This window comes from Euprymna scolopes, chromosome 2 (assembly GCF_053919585.1).
Source record: "Euprymna scolopes isolate OS-2025 chromosome 2, ASM5391958v1, whole genome shotgun sequence".
Classification (NCBI taxonomy): Eukaryota; Metazoa; Mollusca; class Cephalopoda; order Sepiida; family Sepiolidae; genus Euprymna; species Euprymna scolopes.
Window position 1 is genome coordinate 13,414,490 of NC_136483.1, and position 19,735 is coordinate 13,434,224.

At 31.4% G+C, this 19,735-nt stretch overlaps 1 protein-coding gene across 4 annotated transcripts in view; it reads right to left on the reverse strand.

Moving 5' to 3' along the window:
* The window catches only part of LOC145288655 (leucine-rich melanocyte differentiation-associated protein-like), a 212,776-nt gene that overhangs the window by 73,825 nt on the left and 119,216 nt on the right, over positions 1-19,735 (reverse strand). Inside the window, exon 5 of one of the 4 annotated variants that reach the window (XM_080136347.1) lies at positions 13,850-13,903. The exons of the other annotated variants lie outside the window; for them this stretch is intronic. Within the exon in view, the coding sequence (XP_079992473.1) occupies positions 13,850-13,903 (54 nt within the window). The remainder of the gene's footprint in view (positions 1-13,849; positions 13,904-19,735) is intronic. 4 annotated transcript variants of the gene reach the window in all.

Below are 19,735 nucleotides of genomic sequence, written 5' to 3' on the forward strand. Positions count from 1 at the left end.
ATGGGTTTTAAATTGCTGATCATTTCAACTATCCCAAAACCATATTAATCACACAACACTATGCATAATATTTCTTAGCTTGTTATTACCAGGATGGCAATTAATGAAAAGCTCTCATCATTAAAATATTTCAAGCAATGAGTAATAAATACCCTCTGACAACTAAGTTCAACTCAAAATGGTTTGAACAGATATAAAAAAAAAAAAGTAACATGAAGATTACAAATGCCTTACTTCAGGATGACAGAGCTTGGATGGCTGTCTGTCTAGAAGGACCACTTAGATTTAAATACTGGCTTGGATGGGACTCCTCAGCTAGGTCTATGGCAGTCCCTCTAAGAGAAGGAAAGTGACTTAAAGTTTGTGGTAATTATCAATAATCTTGCCTTGGAATTGCACATGGTTAAAATTATGTGATCTTGAAGATTGGTACTTGTGTGATACAAGAGTTTGTCATTATAATCCAACAAATGTATTTCTGTAATCGCATCTATAAGCTTAACATAATCAAACATGGCACTGGAGAAGTCGTGAAATGTGCCGATATCAATCTATGCAAATCTGCAATTGGTTCATAAAGTCACTTACAAAGTCAGTCAAGGATGAAGAACGGATGACAGTTGAGAAATGTGATGAGGCAGTATTTCATGTGCAAAGACATAGTGAATTCATATATATATATATATATATATATATATATATATTAAATGAAAATAAAATGCATCTGATGGTGCTTCTACATCTGAAAGCACAAATGAAAATCGGATTTTGAAATAAAAGATCTTTGATATACTTGTGTACAGTATATACAGTATAAGTATTTTTATCAAAAAAATTAGGAAAAATTATCTAGTAGAAGTTTAATTAAAAGTAAAAATCAATTTTATTGTATTTTTCATAAGTCATCATAATGTGAATGAATAGAAAATAACAGACTAATTTATCTCCCTTGATTTATATAATCTGTCAAAATTGTTCTCTAGCAAATGGATTCAGAAAATCAGAGTTTTTATCTGGTCTGTGCTTTTATAAGAATTCACTTTAGTTCTTATTTGCTATAGAAATCAATATGGTAGGAATTAAAAGGTTGCATAAATTTATTTATTTATTTATTATGTTTCTTTTTGGGTATTTCAATAATTTCAACTAAGATAAAATATGTTGTGGAAAATATCACACAAATATGCAAATGATATTCTCTCAAATATTTCATCAGACAAACTCCTTATATTCATTCAGTTTCTTCTTAAAATAATTTATATCATAGCTATTTGAAATTTGATTAAGAAATTTGTTTAAAAAATATAAAATATTCTATTAGAAAAACAATTATGTGATTGATTTAGTTTATGAAATATTTCTTGACAATTTTCTGTGTGAGAATATGTGAAAAAATATGAGTCCCATATTTAGAAAATTTGATTATTTTTAAACTTAGGTATTTTATTCTTAAATTTTAAACTAATGGAGTCGAAATGTCACTCTTCATGTTTTTTAGCGACAGAATCAATTTATCAAATAGTATCATAAGCATGAACGAAAAACTGAAACTGAATTTTCAAAAATATACATATAAAAAAAAAAAAACAATATAATATTAATTTTTTAAAGACATTTTGTACTAAAATGTTTTATAGTAGTGAATGTGAGGTTTGCATTATTGTAAATGTTTTCAACAAATTTGATACATCAACTTCATATGCAAACATGCATACACATCTCCATATTTAAAAGAGATATACAAAAATAAATTTAGGTGCCTTCAATAAGTTTCCAGACTTTTTTTTGTATAGGCATTTAAAATTACTGTAGACTCATGAAAATTCAGTATAGTATTGCTATACATTTTATGAGATTACTGGCAAATTTTTATGATTTCTGGTTAAAATAAACAGCTACAGCAGGAACTGAAATACACTCTACTAAAGCCTGATTGTCACAGATGGTGAACGTGAGGACATTTTAAAAGAACGATATGCAATAAAATTCTGCTTTAAACTTAGAAAAAATGACACAGAAACATATGGAATGCTTCAGACTGCTTTTGGACTATCTTGCATGAATCGAGCATCAGTTTTTGAGTGACATAAGAGATTCAAGAAAAGCAGGGAGTCTGTGACAGATGATGAGATATGTGAGAGGAGTAAGAAAGTCAGAACACTAGAGTTGATTGGCTAAATAAAGAATTTCATGGATAAGGACCGTCATGTGTCTATAGAGACAATAAGTGCACAGTTTGATGTCAGTGTGGGAACTGTTACACAATTATTCATGAAGAACTGAAGATGCGGAAGATTTGTGCAAATGCAACAATCCACAACTCCATCCTTGTCACAGACTATTTGACCAAGATGAGCATCAAGACAGTTTCTCATCCTCCCTTTGGTCCAGATCTTGTTCCCTGTGACTTTTGGTTATTCCTTAAGCTCAATGAAAACCTTAGAGACTCTCGCTATGAGACAATTGAAGAGATGAGAGAGGTTGTGATGAAGGTCATTGATACACTCACACAAGAGTACTTCCGTAAAGCCTTCAGGAAGTTGTTGAAATGGTACAACAAGTACATTGCAGCTGGAAGTGAAGTTTCATGAGTATACTATCAATAAAAGTGCCCATATGCCCATACAAAGAAGTCTAGAAACTTATTGAAGGCACATCGTGTGTGTGTGTGTGTGTGCGTGCGTTCGTGTGTATGTATATATATAAGTTATAAAATATATATGGCGATTAAGCTACACTGAATATTCCGCGTTTCATCCACTCTAGGACTCTTCAGGCTTATGCGCGAATTTTGTGGTTGTCTGTCGTTTTTATATATGCACCTACTATTGAGATTTTAGTTAGCCAATCAGCTTTCTAGTATCCACCGCGCCCTTCCTATCAGCCAATGAACATGCACTTACCGGACAAAGGCCTATTTGACCTGATTTTATATTGTTAGCAGTGGAATCTATTTCTGTGGATGGTCTATGTAAATTGGATTATTAATGCCGAATATATGTATTTTTTGTGAATAAATGATTGCTACAAAAGTTTTTTTTTGTGAAGATGTGTATAATGAATTGTCATTATACAGACGAATTTACTATGTCCGAACAGTCTAAGGGAGATAACTGAATCAAAATTATTTACATAGACCGGTTCTAAAAAGAATGCCGCTTCGACCACATAAAACAAATAGTGTAGTGTTCAATATGTTCTCTGTCTCAAGCTCGTGTAAATACTGCTTAGACTAATTTTTGCCTTTGAACATATGGATACTGTAAACAGTCCAGAACTTTCGAAAATGTTATAATCCTAACTATAAATACCGTTTTTTGGAAAAAACAAATCAGTTAGCAAATTTCTTTATTTGTTCCTAGCTCCATCGTAAGATGTAAAAAGGTTTTACCATGGATTTCATGCGGCCCAGAACTAATGCACATGGACAACTACCCTTACTATGAATTTTTGCCTTACGATGAATTTCTGCCTTACCACGTAACCGTGAACAATTTTCTTCAGAGTTTTTCTCTTTTATCCTGACACAGGATTCATTTCGAACTGCCATCACTAAATATTTACTAAATATTTCTGGACATTCTCTAAAAAAATGTGGAAATTAATTACATGTTGATGAACAGTGACTTCATAATTGTTTGAGCGACCAAAAAAGAGAGTCTATACTCCACTTCCGTATCCAACAATTACTAACATAAATAAAAATTATTTTTGCATACATGTGAATAAGGTAATTTTTTTTTGCATACATGTGAATAAGGTAATTTGAGTTGATTGCTATTCATTGCTATTGTTCTTTAGTGTTGCATTTTATTTATTTCTTTTTAATCATAAAGGCGCCTATGATATTTGAATGAATATTTAAATGTCATTGATACCACCACCCTTATAAATTGACGACCCCCCGACTCCTTTAAGTGTGTGTATATATAATCATCAATGCTAAAATATGCACAAAAAAATAAAACAACAAAAGTTACCTCCATATGGAGATATTTTATTACAGTCAGTACATTTATAGTTAGAAGGCTTTAAAAAAAATTTATGGGTCATAACAATCTTGCACAAGCTACATAATCCGGTTTTGATAATATTTTCTCATTCACGTGGATTTCATAGATATTTTGCGTACATTTTGATCTAGAACAGTTTAGATGCAGTAAAACATTTTTTTAATCATTTAAGTCAGACTTTAAAGTAGCAAAAGTTTTCCAAAAGTCACGTTGAACTTTAATTCTTTTAATTAACTTATTTAACTTTGACATATTGTTCGATAAAATGACTCACCATATTTAGACAGGTGATGCTATTTAGAAATTTGGACTGAAAATAAGTACAACATCATGGGAAAAGAAGTGATTGAGTTTAAACAGTGGCAAATGAATGCACTGAGGTTCAAAATTATAAAAATTATGCACAACACCATAACACTAATCGTAAATTATGCACCGTATTTCTACCCTCTCTACACACACACAACCAAAATTAATAATTTAATCTGTTCAAACATGTTTTTCCTCACATACACACACCCACATGTACACGCACACACACACACGCACACATACACACGTACATACACTCACATTCACGTGCATACACACACGCTAATGTGCACACATTGGCAACGTCACTTCCCTTTAAAGGAAATCCAGACATGCGCAGTCAGAACACTGACCGCAGTATAAAAGTCAACAACAACGTTCAACTTCTTCTCTTTATTCCCTTTTGACTTGGTTCGTCAACCAGACAAGTTTGCATCCACAGCTTGTGGCCTGAAGACATTTCCACGTGGACGACTGCTACCATGCATGCACGGTTTTACTGATGTCAACACCCTTTCTCTCTCTTTCCTTTTCTACACACTGGACTGAAAACATGTTCCACCTAAACCATTTATTTTCAACAGAAAATAAACAACATGTTTATTTTATTCAGCAATTGAGTTTTTTTTTCCTTCCTTCCATTCATTTCATCATTTTCTTTTTGTAGTGAATTAGGATTATTATATCCTGGTCCGCAACAACTCCAACAAAGCATTGGGATTTCTAATATATAATGTGTTCGATTGATTTACCATAAGATTTCAGAATGAACTGAACTCATCACATAAAATTAAACAAATAAATTTTATAATAATTGGATAATCAGAAAATTTCATGGGTCATAACAACCTCACATCATATGCCACACACAATCCAGTTGTTTAATCATTACTAAAACAAAGATTTTTTTTAAAGAAAATTGAACATAAAAAAATGTTAGAAACAAGGACTTTATGTTGTATTTTGAGACAAAGGTTGACATTAGGAATTAAAAGAATGTACGTGGTGTTTTCCTCGTGCTTTTATTAGTTGCATGTTTGCACATCCAAACATTGTACTTAAAAATTGGGAGAAAACTTTTTATCTCCCAAGTGCCATCAGTTCTTTAATAAAGGGAGATTACTTATGACTGGAATAACTTATCTGATTATTAAAGGGAGATAATTTATAACATTTCAAAATTGTACACATCTACAGAATAATATCAATTGGAATTTCTCAGAAATGCAAAGATTATCTCTTCATGAAATGTTCTGCATTTCATAAAATAATGTTTTGTTTCTTTAGCAAGATCAATTAAACCGACTGAATAGTTATAATACAATAATATCAATCCAGAAATAGAACTATTTGTCGATGATGTTAAATTACCTCTGAGATCATAGCAACGTTAGCAATTACAGATGATCACAACAGCAGCGACATCTCGCAATTTTGAATCTGTGTTTGATTTCTAAGCTTAGCAGTGATTAGTGCAAGCATTTTACTTCCTTTTTGGCTTGCTTAATCAGAGGTCATCTCTTACTAAACTGATTACATGATAGAAGTTTTAAAAAGAGTCTACACATAACATACTTCCTCTCTTCCAAACTTACTCCTTTCTTTGCATTTAAGAGATTAGAAATGAAAATTTAACATGCAAAACTTACTACTTGTTGGATCTAGGAATAGTAAAGTTGAATATTTATTAAATAACGAAAAATTTAGAGAAATAAAGAATGCAAAATGGGAATCTTAATGATATTAAATATAATCATCAAAACCAATTCCAAAATTGCATTCTTTATTTAAATTGCAATATTTTTCAATTGTGGTAAGGGCAAATGGAATGATTGGATGATTAGAAATATTATTTCAAATGTTGTTTTAACTCTCAATGTCTCTGCATTCACAGGTAGTAATGTTTATAGTCGCATGACATTAGAAGAAATTTCGTTTCCATCCTTTACAAATACGTTCCAAAAATATTACAATTGAAGGGAAATAACTCTTACAAGTCTTTCTGGTGTATATGATGCGTGCGTTCGGTGGAAGAACGATGTAAGCGTCAAAGGTTGAAATTTTTAGTTTTTTGTCAGAAAACGCACAAAATATCAAGGCGAATCTAACCACAAAAAAAAAAAAAAAAAAAAAAAAATCATCGCTGAATTCAAAGTATTTGTGTGAAATTAATGTTTAAATATTTGATATAAGTCTGTTGAAATGTGGATACTTAAAACCATAGATTTTCTTTAAATTTTCTACTTATTTGTGCTCTATTTGTTTTGATTTTTCCAGACTTGTAAATCAATGATCACTAACATCATTGTTCATTAAAGTCGAACATCTGAAAAATTTAATTTTTTAATCTCCTCCAAATACGACTGGAAGAAAGAGAAGAAAGGTTAACCAGTGAGAAAGAGAAACAGCAAAACAGAAGCAAAATAGTGGAGAAGAATATGTCAGTCAGTAGTTCTTCAAAATACATTGTAGGAAAACGCAGACTTGGAGAAGCACGTTCTTGCAAAAAATAAATAAATGTTTTGTAAAAATAGGTGGCCTGGAAAAGTTAACATTAATATTCAAATAATTCTGGAAAATAGGAAATTACAATGAGTAAAATAGCTACATTTAACCTCATTTTTTGTATCAAGTGGTGTTTACGTCGTTTTTACATCATATGTCATATCTAGATTAATACCCTAGTACCTTTAACGTATGTATGTACGCGTGTTATGGTTTCCAGATTATGGATTATTTAATCGGGAGATCCTATTTATTAGAAAGGAGGATAGAAGGTGATAACATACTACAAACATTAAATTATTAGTAAATATAGATAATTAATTAGTAAATAGATACGCTAATTTAATGTTCATAGTAAATTATCACCTTCTATCCTCCTTTTTTATAAATAGGATCTCCTGATCACCGAAGACACAATGTACAAAAAAAAAAAAAAAAATTAAAAAAAATGTCAGTTTTGTGCCGTACATGAAACTAAAATATATCTTCTTGGTCTTCTGAGTAGGATCCAAGAGTAGTATCTGTTCTGTTTAAAGATGGTATAATGATATCATGAGGTTTCCATTTGCACCGGGCGTCCATACAATGGAAATATGGCACAAATTCATATCAGGATATCGAGACAAACCGTAATAAACAGATATATTGTGACACTACATTAACCAGATTACTTAGATAAATACTTACAATGATTACAACAATATCATGGGGTCTTCATTCACGCTGAGCATCCACAGAATACCCAGCAGCAACATATTTCCACAAGTCCCGCTACTTAATAATTACTTCAGTATCTCTTTATATATATATTTGTAATCACTATCAAATTCATCAACCATGTTTTTTTGGTATAATTTGTTATGAGTACATTTGTTTTTTATTTATTATTTAATCAATAACTCTGCATGCAGAACATTATTTTAGTGCAGATAATAAGTTATTATTAATAGATAAGATAATAATAGATAATAAAGTCTTCACAGACATACTGTCAAGTTTCATAACAATTTCTTCAAAAGTATAAACATTATATAAACTAGTAGTGAACGTATTTCCACGATTTGAATGCACGCAAATCCATGCTTCTTCATTATTAGAGTGAAATTCAAAAATTGAAATAATGAATTTCAAATAAAACTAATTGCATCTCCTTAATTGTCATGTCACGTTAATGAACAGTTCCCAAAATTAGAAAAAAAAACGAAAAAAACGATAAGGTAAAAAATTAATTATTAGTGAAAATGGTTTTCAACGACAGCAAAAATTAACAAAAAAAAAAAAAAAAAAAAGAAACCAGAGTGTTTGACTTGTAACAAGGGAGATAATTATTTTCTGAAATCTTACTCCGATTTAGCAAAATTCAATTTTCGCTAATTGTCTTTGAAAACTTTTCATTAATAATTAATTTTCTACCTATCGTTTTCCGCAATTTTTGGATATGCTCATTACTGCGATATGACAATTAAGTAGATAAAATTGTTTTTACTTGAAATTCAATATTTCACTTTCCATTCTAATAACAAAGTAGCACCTGGAAATAAAAAAAAATGCATTCAAACTGCAAAAATATGTTCACTATTATCTCACACATGCACACTCGATCACAAAAAAATAATCTTCATCTTTGTTAAGAACAGTGACAACATGCCACATAAAAATAAAAAATAAATTGTCTATTTTCCTGATGACACTCTTATATGGGTCAAAAAATAGAATTTACATAAATATGCTTATTTAGAAAAAAAATCTGCATTTTGACTCATCTCTGAACCATTTAAATGAAAAAAGAAAATCAATATTTTTAGCTATTTTTATGGAATTCATAACAGAATTGAGAATCTGAACTTAGCAAATTCACAGCAGAATTTTAAGAATCAAAGAATACAAACCTCTAATATATCATCTCGCAGAGAGTATTAAATTTTCATTATTGTCTTGCTCAGTCTTTATCTACTAGACAATCTGTGACCCATTTAGTCAGAATTTGTTATATCTATCTATATACTACTAAAACAATATCTTGTTTGTTGCCTTGTTTGTCTCCGTGCACACTGGATGACAGACAACATAATCATGTTGATACACTGGTTCTCATTAGATCACCAAAGTAAAGTCAAGTCCAATGTAAACAAGTTCTTGTTGAGCTGTCCCCTTAAATAATCAAATTCTAATTAATTTCTTCATTAACTCTTATTGTCGAGTGGTATTTGAGCCTTGATAAATAGTGGCCCTTGTAAAAAAAAAAAAAAAAAAAATTAATTACGAAGCAGCTCGATAATTGTGCTTTGATGACAGCTGACAAGTCATTATCAAGTGATTTTGAGTTTTATGTAGTATTTGGGTTTTATTTAATTTGTGACGATATTTTTTAATGTGAAAAGAATGAGTAACATTATGTGGGATTAACTTAATAAAGATTACAAATCGATGGTAAATATGAAAAAAACAAACAAACAATGAAACCATATTAATGGAAATTATGAAATGCAAGTCAAATATTTTCACTTGTATAGCCACATGAATCTCTTTCACATGCATTCAACTTAACATGCAGCTGTTGGTGTGACAATATGCGCATATTGATATCAGTGTATGTGCATGTATAATCAAAATATATGTGAGTATACAATAGAAGAATTTAACAATTAATGGAAATTTGTAGGCATTACAATATAAATTTTACAAGTTTGAATTAATGTTGAGTTATGTCCCTTTGTTTTCTGGGTTTTGGTTTTTAGAGTGATTTCAAAATATCAAACAAGACAGCCATTCTCCAATTATTCATAAAATTTTATTTTCTTATTTAAAAATAAAACTACTTGATCAATTTAAGTGATTTTTAGAATATGATGTTTTCGTTTCATCACAGATGATCACACTATAGACATTTTTCTGAATTTTTGTTTTTTAACATAAGAAAAATTCTGGACAAGAACCGAAAGTTCTCAACATTAAAATTATAATTCAAGACTATGAGACAATTTAGTAATAGAAATAATGGACGACAGAATTAAGCATTAACTGTTGACATAAATCAAAAAATTATTTATCCACCGTCTTTTTTTTCTTCTTTTTATACACATTGTTGGCGGATACAGTGATTTTAGACATTTTTTTTCTTCATTACTTAGAAAATATTGCATGGATCTCGATGAAAAGATCCAGGTATATTTTTTGGACGTTAGAATTTATGGAAATGTTTACAATTAGATGTGGATCCTAAGTACAATTTTGGGATGTAATGGATTTGTTTCTGTTCAAATTTGCTTGTTTGCACGTTTGTCTTGTGTATAAATCTGTTTTGACACACTGATGATTCGCTTGTAATCTCGTGTTCATATTTCCTGTTTACCTGTTATTTCATTCCTTGCGTTTCCGTTTGTTGTCCATGCAATGGTACCTGACCATTCTTGGTTTTGTGTATCCTGACCTTTGAATTAATCTGATCGGAAAGTCTCAATTCAGTTGGCAACTCATGAATTCTCCTCCAATCTATGATACTATTTGTAAACAATGTCTTACAAATCAAATGTATAGAATTTATAGAATCAAATGTCAACACATACATGAGGAAGGAAATTTCCCTGAAATATCATACAATACAGACTTCCATCTGACTATATTGATCGAAGTAAGAACACAAATATAAAATAGAAAATAGAAGAAAAAGAATACATATGTACTGTATTAATAAACATGTGAATCTGCATAGCTCATTCCACCTTTATATGCTTTAATTTGCTTCAGTTTGTGTGTATCTGTTACACATCTGCATTGTATTGTCTTCTATAAATAACTTTCATAAACACATTAGACAACACTTCAACAAACTCTATTAACTTCTTAATGTCTTACATTTTTTTAAATTGCTAAAAGTCAGAAAATTATCCAATTGTAATGAAACAAAATTTATTCAATAAATTATATTTTTATCATCACAACTTTAAAAAGACTGCAAATTTGATGGAAATTTATGGTTGAGTCAGATTAACATGCATGAACAGTGATTTATTTGTTTTTTAAAATGTTGTTACTGTTTTAATATTTTTCTTACAACATTGTAAATAAGTGGAAAAAAAAATAAAACTATAAAGGTACTCAGAGCATGACTGAAATTATCCTTAGCAGGCTGAAGGATCACCTCAGGCTCAATGAAGGTAGAATAGTACCGGATCAGTATACAAGACCATTTTCCTTTCTTCTGCGATGTTCCTTTTCTTTTTATTTTATTTTCATAAAAGTCATACTGAATACCCCATTTCTGCAGACCATTTTTATGATGTCACCTTCTAAATCAAGTTACTTCTTTCTTTTCTTACCTAATTCCATAAAATAATTTTTCTTCCATATTTTTTTTGTAAGTTTCTGTGTCAATCATATCCTGCAATTCATCACTTCATTCCCATTTTTTCTGTATTTTTCATGCTTCTATAATCCTATTCTCACCAATAAAAATTTCAATAAGATTTTAATTTTATTTTGTGCAGATGTAAATCGTTATAAGGAGGAACTTTCATGGGAATATCAAACTCGCAATTGTTCTCCAGTTACTTGTATATCCCAGTCGAAAGAGTTGACAATATTAGATTTTTGCAATTTTTGTGGAGAAACGTCAATGTCCTTCTACATACAGCATCAGATATTCCCAAATGGATACTCATTTGGCACTGACATTGCTTAACTTTGGTGATCTAACGAGAACCGCTGTGTCAATGTGATAATACTTCAACCTGAGTAGCATTAAAATGGGTAACAATTCGGGAATACCAAGTGCTGTATGTGCTACCTGCTTATCTCAGCAATTGTTTCTAGTCATTCTGAACCTCTCCTTGCCACTGAAATCAAGCAGTGCCGGCTCAGTAGAGGAGTGGTTATGAATTGCATAATCCTTGCTTCACAATTCAATGCATCCCTCCAGGATGATTAGATGGTCATTTCAACAGACAAAAATCCATTCACTTCAACCACTGTAAGACAAGACTAAATTTATGGTCTCAACTTTGATCATGGCATTCTTGATCATCATCTCTAAATTATGTCAAAACTGAATTTAGGGTCTCGACCTCCAATTCCAGCATTCTCAGCTGCCACGCAGATTTAGGGTTAGTTTTTGAGTTAATGAAAAACATTTTTTCCTAATCATTGTTAAATTAATTCCAAAATTAAAATAAAATCATTTAGCAGTGGATTTCCAAGTGCAAGGAATTATGCTCTCTTGTTGAAGCTATCGAGTAATTGTCAACAATCTGCCACTTGGGTAATATTTTTTTACGGACAGAAACTCATGAAATTACATGATTGCTTTCTTCAGTGAAATAAAATTTTCAGTTTATAAAAAAAATTTTTTTTAAGTATTGGTTCAATTTTTTAAATTGTTATTTTTAGTAATTTGATGTCGATTTGAAATCTTTTTTTTTTTTTGTTCTGCATTATTGAATCGAATGATTCATGTCAAAACGTAAACGATTTGCAAACACGTTTTTTATTAAAAACAATTTCTACTCAATTAAAATAACAATTTCTGGAAGTTATAGAAATTTTTGGTTTTACACATTCTAAATCTAATCTAAAAAGATTTTGTTTCATAATTTTCTTAGAACAATCTTAGAAAATAATCATGTTTTTTTCTATATAGAAAAGTTCTACTAATATTATGGATACTGCATCAAGCTTGAATGAATTACAAGTAGAGTTATAGAAAAACAATAAAAATATGGACACATTAAGCTCAAATATATTTTTACAGATTCTATCATAAAAAAATTTGTTAAAACCAATAATAATCAACTAGCACAAAATTGTGAAAGTTACACGGTTTTTTCACTGAAATAAATATTTTGGAAAGATCCAAATTCTATAAAATGTAAGAATTTTGTATATTTGTACTTTTTACTATAAAATGAAATTTATTTATTTTCAATTTCATTTTACACATTTTTTCTCTACAACTTTGTCGGCTAAAACTTTTGTAATTAAATTAACTGAAAGATATCAATTGTCTTCTGTTTGTTTTTTTATAAATAAAGAAAAGTTCTATTAATATAACACTGCATAAAGCTTAAGTTTAGATATTTTACATCATTACAGCTACTATCATGCATAGTTCTTAATTTATACATATTTAAAAGTGTACATGGATTTTATAAACTGCTTTTAAAAGCAGAAAAGGCCAATAGTGCAGGTTCTTTTCAAAAGCTTTTGATTTCAATCTTGTTTTAGGTAACATGTAAGGATGCAATTCTTTTTTTCGCATTGCCACAAAGAACTCCATCAATGACATCATCTCAAAGATGGTTCTTATAGAAGAAATACTGAAAGCAAAGTTTATGGTTTACATGTAACTGTAATAATACTATTACAAAGACGGCAAACATTAAAGATTGTAGCCAGGATAGAACGATAAAAAATTCTGTAGGCATTAAAAATGGTTTTATATTGTTTTTGTTAAATATTAATAAATTACTTTGAGTTAAAATCCATTTAATATTACACATGTAACTTGATAAAAACATGCCTGAAATGCGTTAACATTATGTGAATAAGTACAATCAGAACAAGATGGTGACTGAATTTGACCTGATGTTGTGTGAGTTTGTTTATTCAGATAATTTCAAACGTGCACTTCTCACTGGCTTTTAAATCAAAATGATTCCTCATTTAATAAAATGTAAGAAAGGCAACAAGAAATAACATCATTTTTAATGGTTTCTCACATTTTTTGCTCTGGCCGCAACCTTTAATGTTTGTCATGTAGAGTTTGCATGAATTATGTTCTTTTCAGTTAGCGTTTGTGTATTGGTTAATCTGCAGAAGATAGAATTAATATCTTATTTGAATTTGAACAGTGAGAGTTTTGTAAAGAAGCCATGATGTAATTGCTTCTGATAGAGAATATATTTTAGTTACACAATTTACAAATCTATATCAACCTTTTCTTTCTTTTTTTGGTTCAAGTATTTTTTATAATAAAAAGATTTGGACCATACTTCAGACGCCTTTGCCTTTCTTGGTTCACTTACCGACGTATCGAGATTTTCCATCGTGGGGGGTGACTCTACGGACCCGGCTCCATGCTGCAACAGACATCAATTGTGTAGAGAATTATGGCCATAAACACATCCTGGTGACACAACTTGGTGACAATATGGCTGCACTTAGGCAAGGACAGCTATGCAAAAGGGAACACACCAAGGGGCATGGATACAAGACAGGATATGTGGCGCTATTCTCTATTAGGGATGTCAGTCAGTTGCAACTCATAGCATTGTTTGAGGGCAGTGGTTCTCAACCTTTGTTGCCTCGTGCACTTTTTAAGTCACATAACCATGGAAATAATAAGGCAGAATTATTATTCGTACTCTTTGGATTCTTCGCACTACTGTTGAATGTTATTTTCTACAACGTATCACTCAATGTAACCTCCAACCGTCTGCAGGTATATCTTGTCAAACTTGGGAATCTTTCTATTCAATTCATACTAGAATTGTCTGTAATAACTCATGGCATAGAGAATAAAGTACTTGTTATAATTCAGTTGTAAGTTACACTCTTCTGGAGGTTGAAGTTCAATCCTAAGTGTGCGCGACACTCAAAATACAATTGTGAATTACTTAGGACTTCTATCCAGTCATGGCTGACAGAACAAGAGCATGCAACTTCATGAGTTAAATAAAGGTTGCATTCGAAATTTCATGCAGAATCTCAAGTCCAACAAGAAGATTCCCGAGTTCGACAAGATATGCCTGAAGAAGGTCAGAGGTTACATCAACTGAAATGTGGTGAAAACAACACTTAAGATGAGAACAATGGTCCGAAGAATCCAAATAATACAAATAATAAATCATTATCTCAAAAATTAAAAAACGAGATTATTATTATTATTATTTTATAAATATCATATTTATTTATGAAATTATTATTGTTATTTTATAAATAAATAATATTATATTTTTGTTTTCACCATTTTTCTGATTTATTGAAAACCTAAAAACACTGTCATAATATTAACCAAATTTCAATCTAAAAGCTTATATTTAACTTTATAACGAATCAAGTAAGGAAATAAATCTACTTTTAAATAATACACATAAAAACATGTTTTTTATGTATTAATTTTTTTATTTTCAATAAGAGCATGTTTTAACTCAACAAATATGCTGAACTGTTTAACTATTAAGCGACAGGTGAAACGCAAAGATATTGGGCAATACAGGAGAAACTAAATCATTAAACGTGCAGTTTTTATTGTATTTAACTGGTCATTTAAATACAATTTAGACAATAGAGCTTCAGATCAATGAGGTAGTCAATATGAGAAAAAGATATTGAGAAGGCCCTGAAATAGTGCATATTCTCTCCTGATGACTTAACATTATCTAGAGGCCAAAATGATATATCCAGAAGTAAAAACAGCCAATATATACAAGTCTACAAAAGAAATGACTAGGAAAAGGAAGATCCTGCAACAGTCCATATTTTGTCCTGATGATCCAAGATTATCTGGAGACCGAAATGACATACTTCACAGGTGAAAACAGCTGATAAACATGATTATATACAAGTCGACAAGGTAAGTTGTTTCTTTTAAAATACAATATCTTCTGTTGTCTACTTGCTTCATAGTGATTTCTTCTACCGTTCTGATAGCAAATTTCATTCAGGTAAAATGAATTGACAGCTATTTTCAAACAGCATAGAAAAATGGTAACTACAAAAGTTTTTGAATATATCTATTATAATAAATGTCATGATAAGTAAGAGTTAACTCCCTTATGTGTTAATCTATATATCTATAAAATTCTTTCTCCTTTGTTATAAACACCACTCATAGAAACTAAAGACTAAAAATATTATTAAAAATAAGAGAAGCAAGAGTTACGAACTGTTGAAAGTAAACGCATAATCCACTTTCTACTCTCCTTAACCTGAGTACTTTCAGATCCATCCAGATCCATCTTCAGGGATGATTATCAGTAAAGATTTTAGATTATTTATAAAAGTGATTCTTTTTCACTTCCCAGTAAATTATATGTTATCTATATATCTATAAAAATGAGAATATGTGTGAGGAAACTTCTCAACCTATATACTCAACGAAGTTTTGATCTACAGACTTGAAATTTGATATATAGGGTATTCAGACATCTGGAGAACTTTTAATCAGTTTTCATCCGGAAAAAGGGCTGCTAAAGAGTCAAAATTGAGAAACTGGTGCATGGGGATCATCGGATTTATTGGATTTTTATCTATTTGTCGACTGTTTCATGAATGCGCATCCATCAATGGTTTATATGACAGATTCTTATGTTAAGAATAAGCAGGTTTGAAAACACTTTTTAAAGATCGTATCAAGCTGGTCTAATGGTTACCGTACTTGACTCACTGTCTTTAGGTTTTGGTTTGGATCTCAGCTTAAGTATTTTTGTTTTACTTACAAAAAGTGAACTGCTTAGAAAAAACATAACACTCGCATGCACATGTCTCAGTTTCTGTACGAATTAAAATATAATATTTATGCATATTTTACGAACAGGCAATGCCATGTGGCATGCTAGTTGACTACATTAATAGATTCTGTGCTACTTTTAAAGGCATTTAAGAATATTATTGTTTTTATTGAAATTTATTTTGTTAATGTTTGGTTTCTTTGCTTTAAATATGTTTCTAGTACATGAAGTGTTTACTTGTTAGTCGTATGTTGAAGAACTGATGTGTTTTTTGTACACATAAGCAATAGTATCGAGAATAAAGTATATCAATAAATTGATACTTTGAAATATGCATATATTTGCTAGTTTCTTGAAAGCAAATTGATTTTTTTATGGAATTCACTTGAGACAAGGCGTAAAGCCATTTGATATAAGGAGCTGACAAGAACGAAAGATGATTATCAAAAAGACAGGAGATGCCTGTTGACCTCAGTCTTGAAAAGACCAAGGCTATAGGAACGAGGAAAACACTAAACAGGAAGAAAGTTCCACAACCTTACAATTCTTGGAAAGAAGCTACTGGAATAAGAAGTTGTATTACAATGAGATATCAAAACAGTGAATTGATGGAGACCACTAGACCAAGGAGTCAAACGAGCTGGAATAAAGGAAGCAGGGAATAAATTAGACAATTCTGAAGAATACATACCATAATAGTGTTTATAAAAAAAAAGACTGAGACTAGCAACATCACGTCTGTGAGAGAGGTGTTGCAGTAAAGAAAGGGTGGGGCCAATCAAATTACAGGTACGTTTCTGCACTTTTGATTATTCTATGTTCAATTCCTTGTTTGACCAATGAAGATAAAGACTTAAGAAATGTAAGACAATCAATGTTTTTCTATTTTATGGCTAAAAGTGTAAAGTGCACTCGGTGGTGAGGTGTAAGTTTCAAAGGGAAATGTGAAGATACCCATTACCAATACTCATAGGTTCATTTTGACATGAAGTGATAGTATATGTTTTGGTAATGACCCAATACCTTGCACTACTTGCTTTGATCGGACTATTGCTTTCATCTTGAGTATCATTTGTGCAACGTTTCAGTTGGTATAGCCTTCAACTTTCGTCAAGCATGCTGGTCGCCATCTTGGAAAAGAAAGGAGAAATATTACTGGCTCCATAGATGGTTTTGTATTTTTGGAGTTGGTTTTGTTTTTTTGCCGTGGTTTTGTATGTGTAACTGTTCTTTTTTTTTCCAAAATGGCGACCAGCATGCCTGATGAAAGTCGGAGGCTACACCGACTGAAATGTTGCACAAATAACACTCAAGATGAGAACAATAGTCTGATCAAAACAAGTAATACAAGCAATCAATCCTCATCTAAAAAATTCAGAACTCAACACTTTGTTTAAAAACAAATTTTTTTTTACTCTTTTTCATCTCACGCAAGGCATATTGCTACTTGGAAAGGCATTTAAACTTCGGAAGATTAGTATGGTCAGGGAAGCAGGAAACAGAGAGGGAATTAAAAAATCTAGCAGCCCAAACGAAGAAACTTTGAGTAGTAAGCTTACCAGCATCTAGGGACCTTAGCAGTGGAGGGGTGTGATTTTGCTGCTTGTTGGGATAGCCAGAGGTATGTATATTGAGAGGGAACAAATGCTGTAAGTTCATCAGAGCACATTCCATTAAAATACTTGTTAAACAGGCACAAAGATGCAACATTGCAGTAATGAGACAGAGGTTGGAGCTTGGCCGATAGTATGGAACCTATTAAAGTAGAGACCCTCTTTTGGATCATGTCTAAGAGTGAGAGACTAGTGGTAGATACTCCTGTGATGCGTCTGACTTAACCTTCCAACCAAAATCCATTTTCCCAGTCTTTTTTACTACCATTTTTTCTGTCTACCCTAATTCCCAACCCTTATTTAGCACTCCCCTCCACAACCATTTTGGATATGACACAAAACTGTATCCAGTGATGAGAACCCAATTTGGGAGCTTTGAAGAGTGGAAAGTCATCCCTTCAGCTCCGAGTTCTAGGTCTGCTTTAACCCAAAACGTTTGGGTCCCATTTATGGGTTAAATATAAACTCTAATCAAATAGATCTCGCACTATCAACCAAGCTCCAACTCCTGTCTCATCAATTTTGCGTCACTGTGCCTGTTTTACGAGTACTTTAATAAAATAAACTCTGAGGAACTCCTAGGACTTGTGCTCCCTTGACATACATACCACTGACTACTTCAACAAGCAACAAAATCCCACCTTTTCATTGTTGAGGTCCCTAGATGTCAAAATGGCTTCTCCTCTCATAGTTTCTTCCCGTGGACTGCTAGACTTTGAAATTCTTTCTGTTTCCTGCTTCCATGACTGTACTAACTTACAGAAGTTTAAATGTAATGTGAACAAACATCCTGCTGCTCAATTCTTCACACAGTCTTCTGTAGACGTGATCCAAAATAGTAGCATCTTACAGCCAACTGGCAATATGCCTTGTTTGGGGTGAGAAAAAAATGAACTAGCGTTTACAGACTATATAAAATGTACATAAAATACAGTAACCTACAAACCAGTAAAACATTTATACACTTTTGGCAGAAAATAACCCAACGCCAGTTAGCATGTCATAAAATTCAACAACAAACCAATCTATTTTCCAGCATGTAAATCGTTTTTTGGTGATTTAATACTAATGTGCAATAACTTATATAAACAATTTATTGCATTTGATTTATTGAACCCAAAGTGACAATGATTGTTTTCATTCAGTTTAACCATTGCTGAGGGGGGAAGGATTGTGAAATCATACCTTTCCCAATGTTATTAGTGCTTGATAAGACTATGAATTCAGCATAGACAATTATAAACACCCTCACAGTTTCATTAGGTCAATCTCTTTAATTGAACATGACCCACTCTCTTCACTATACAAGTGATTACAATTGAACAGTGTGCCATGTTGTTTATTTTATTTATTTGTGGACTATTATCCTCATCTTTTATAATTGTTGTTTTAATGATGTTTCCACCAACTATTCCTCTGGCGTGAATGGGAGATCAGATAGCAAAAAGATTTGGATTTATAAGACCAACCTTGATCATCCTTCAGGGCCCATGGCGTAGTGGATAGAGATGTTGAATCTCTACAGTTCCAGGTGAGCCAGCCAGAGGATTTGTTGGCCAAAACATGGTGAGATGACGACAACTATGGAAGGCAGTAATTACTGAAGATACAGTTAAAGATTCAGCATTCCTATCTCATCACAGTTAACAACCTGACGAAGGCCAGAGGAATAGTTGGCCGAAATGTTGTTAAAACAACAACTATAAAGGATGAGGATAATAATCCACAAATAAATAAAATATACAAATTACTCATCTCAAAAGAATTCCAATTTTTTTTTGTTATTTTTATGATTACTGTTTCCACTTCACTTCCGGCTGCAGCTTTGTTTTTAATTGAAATTTTA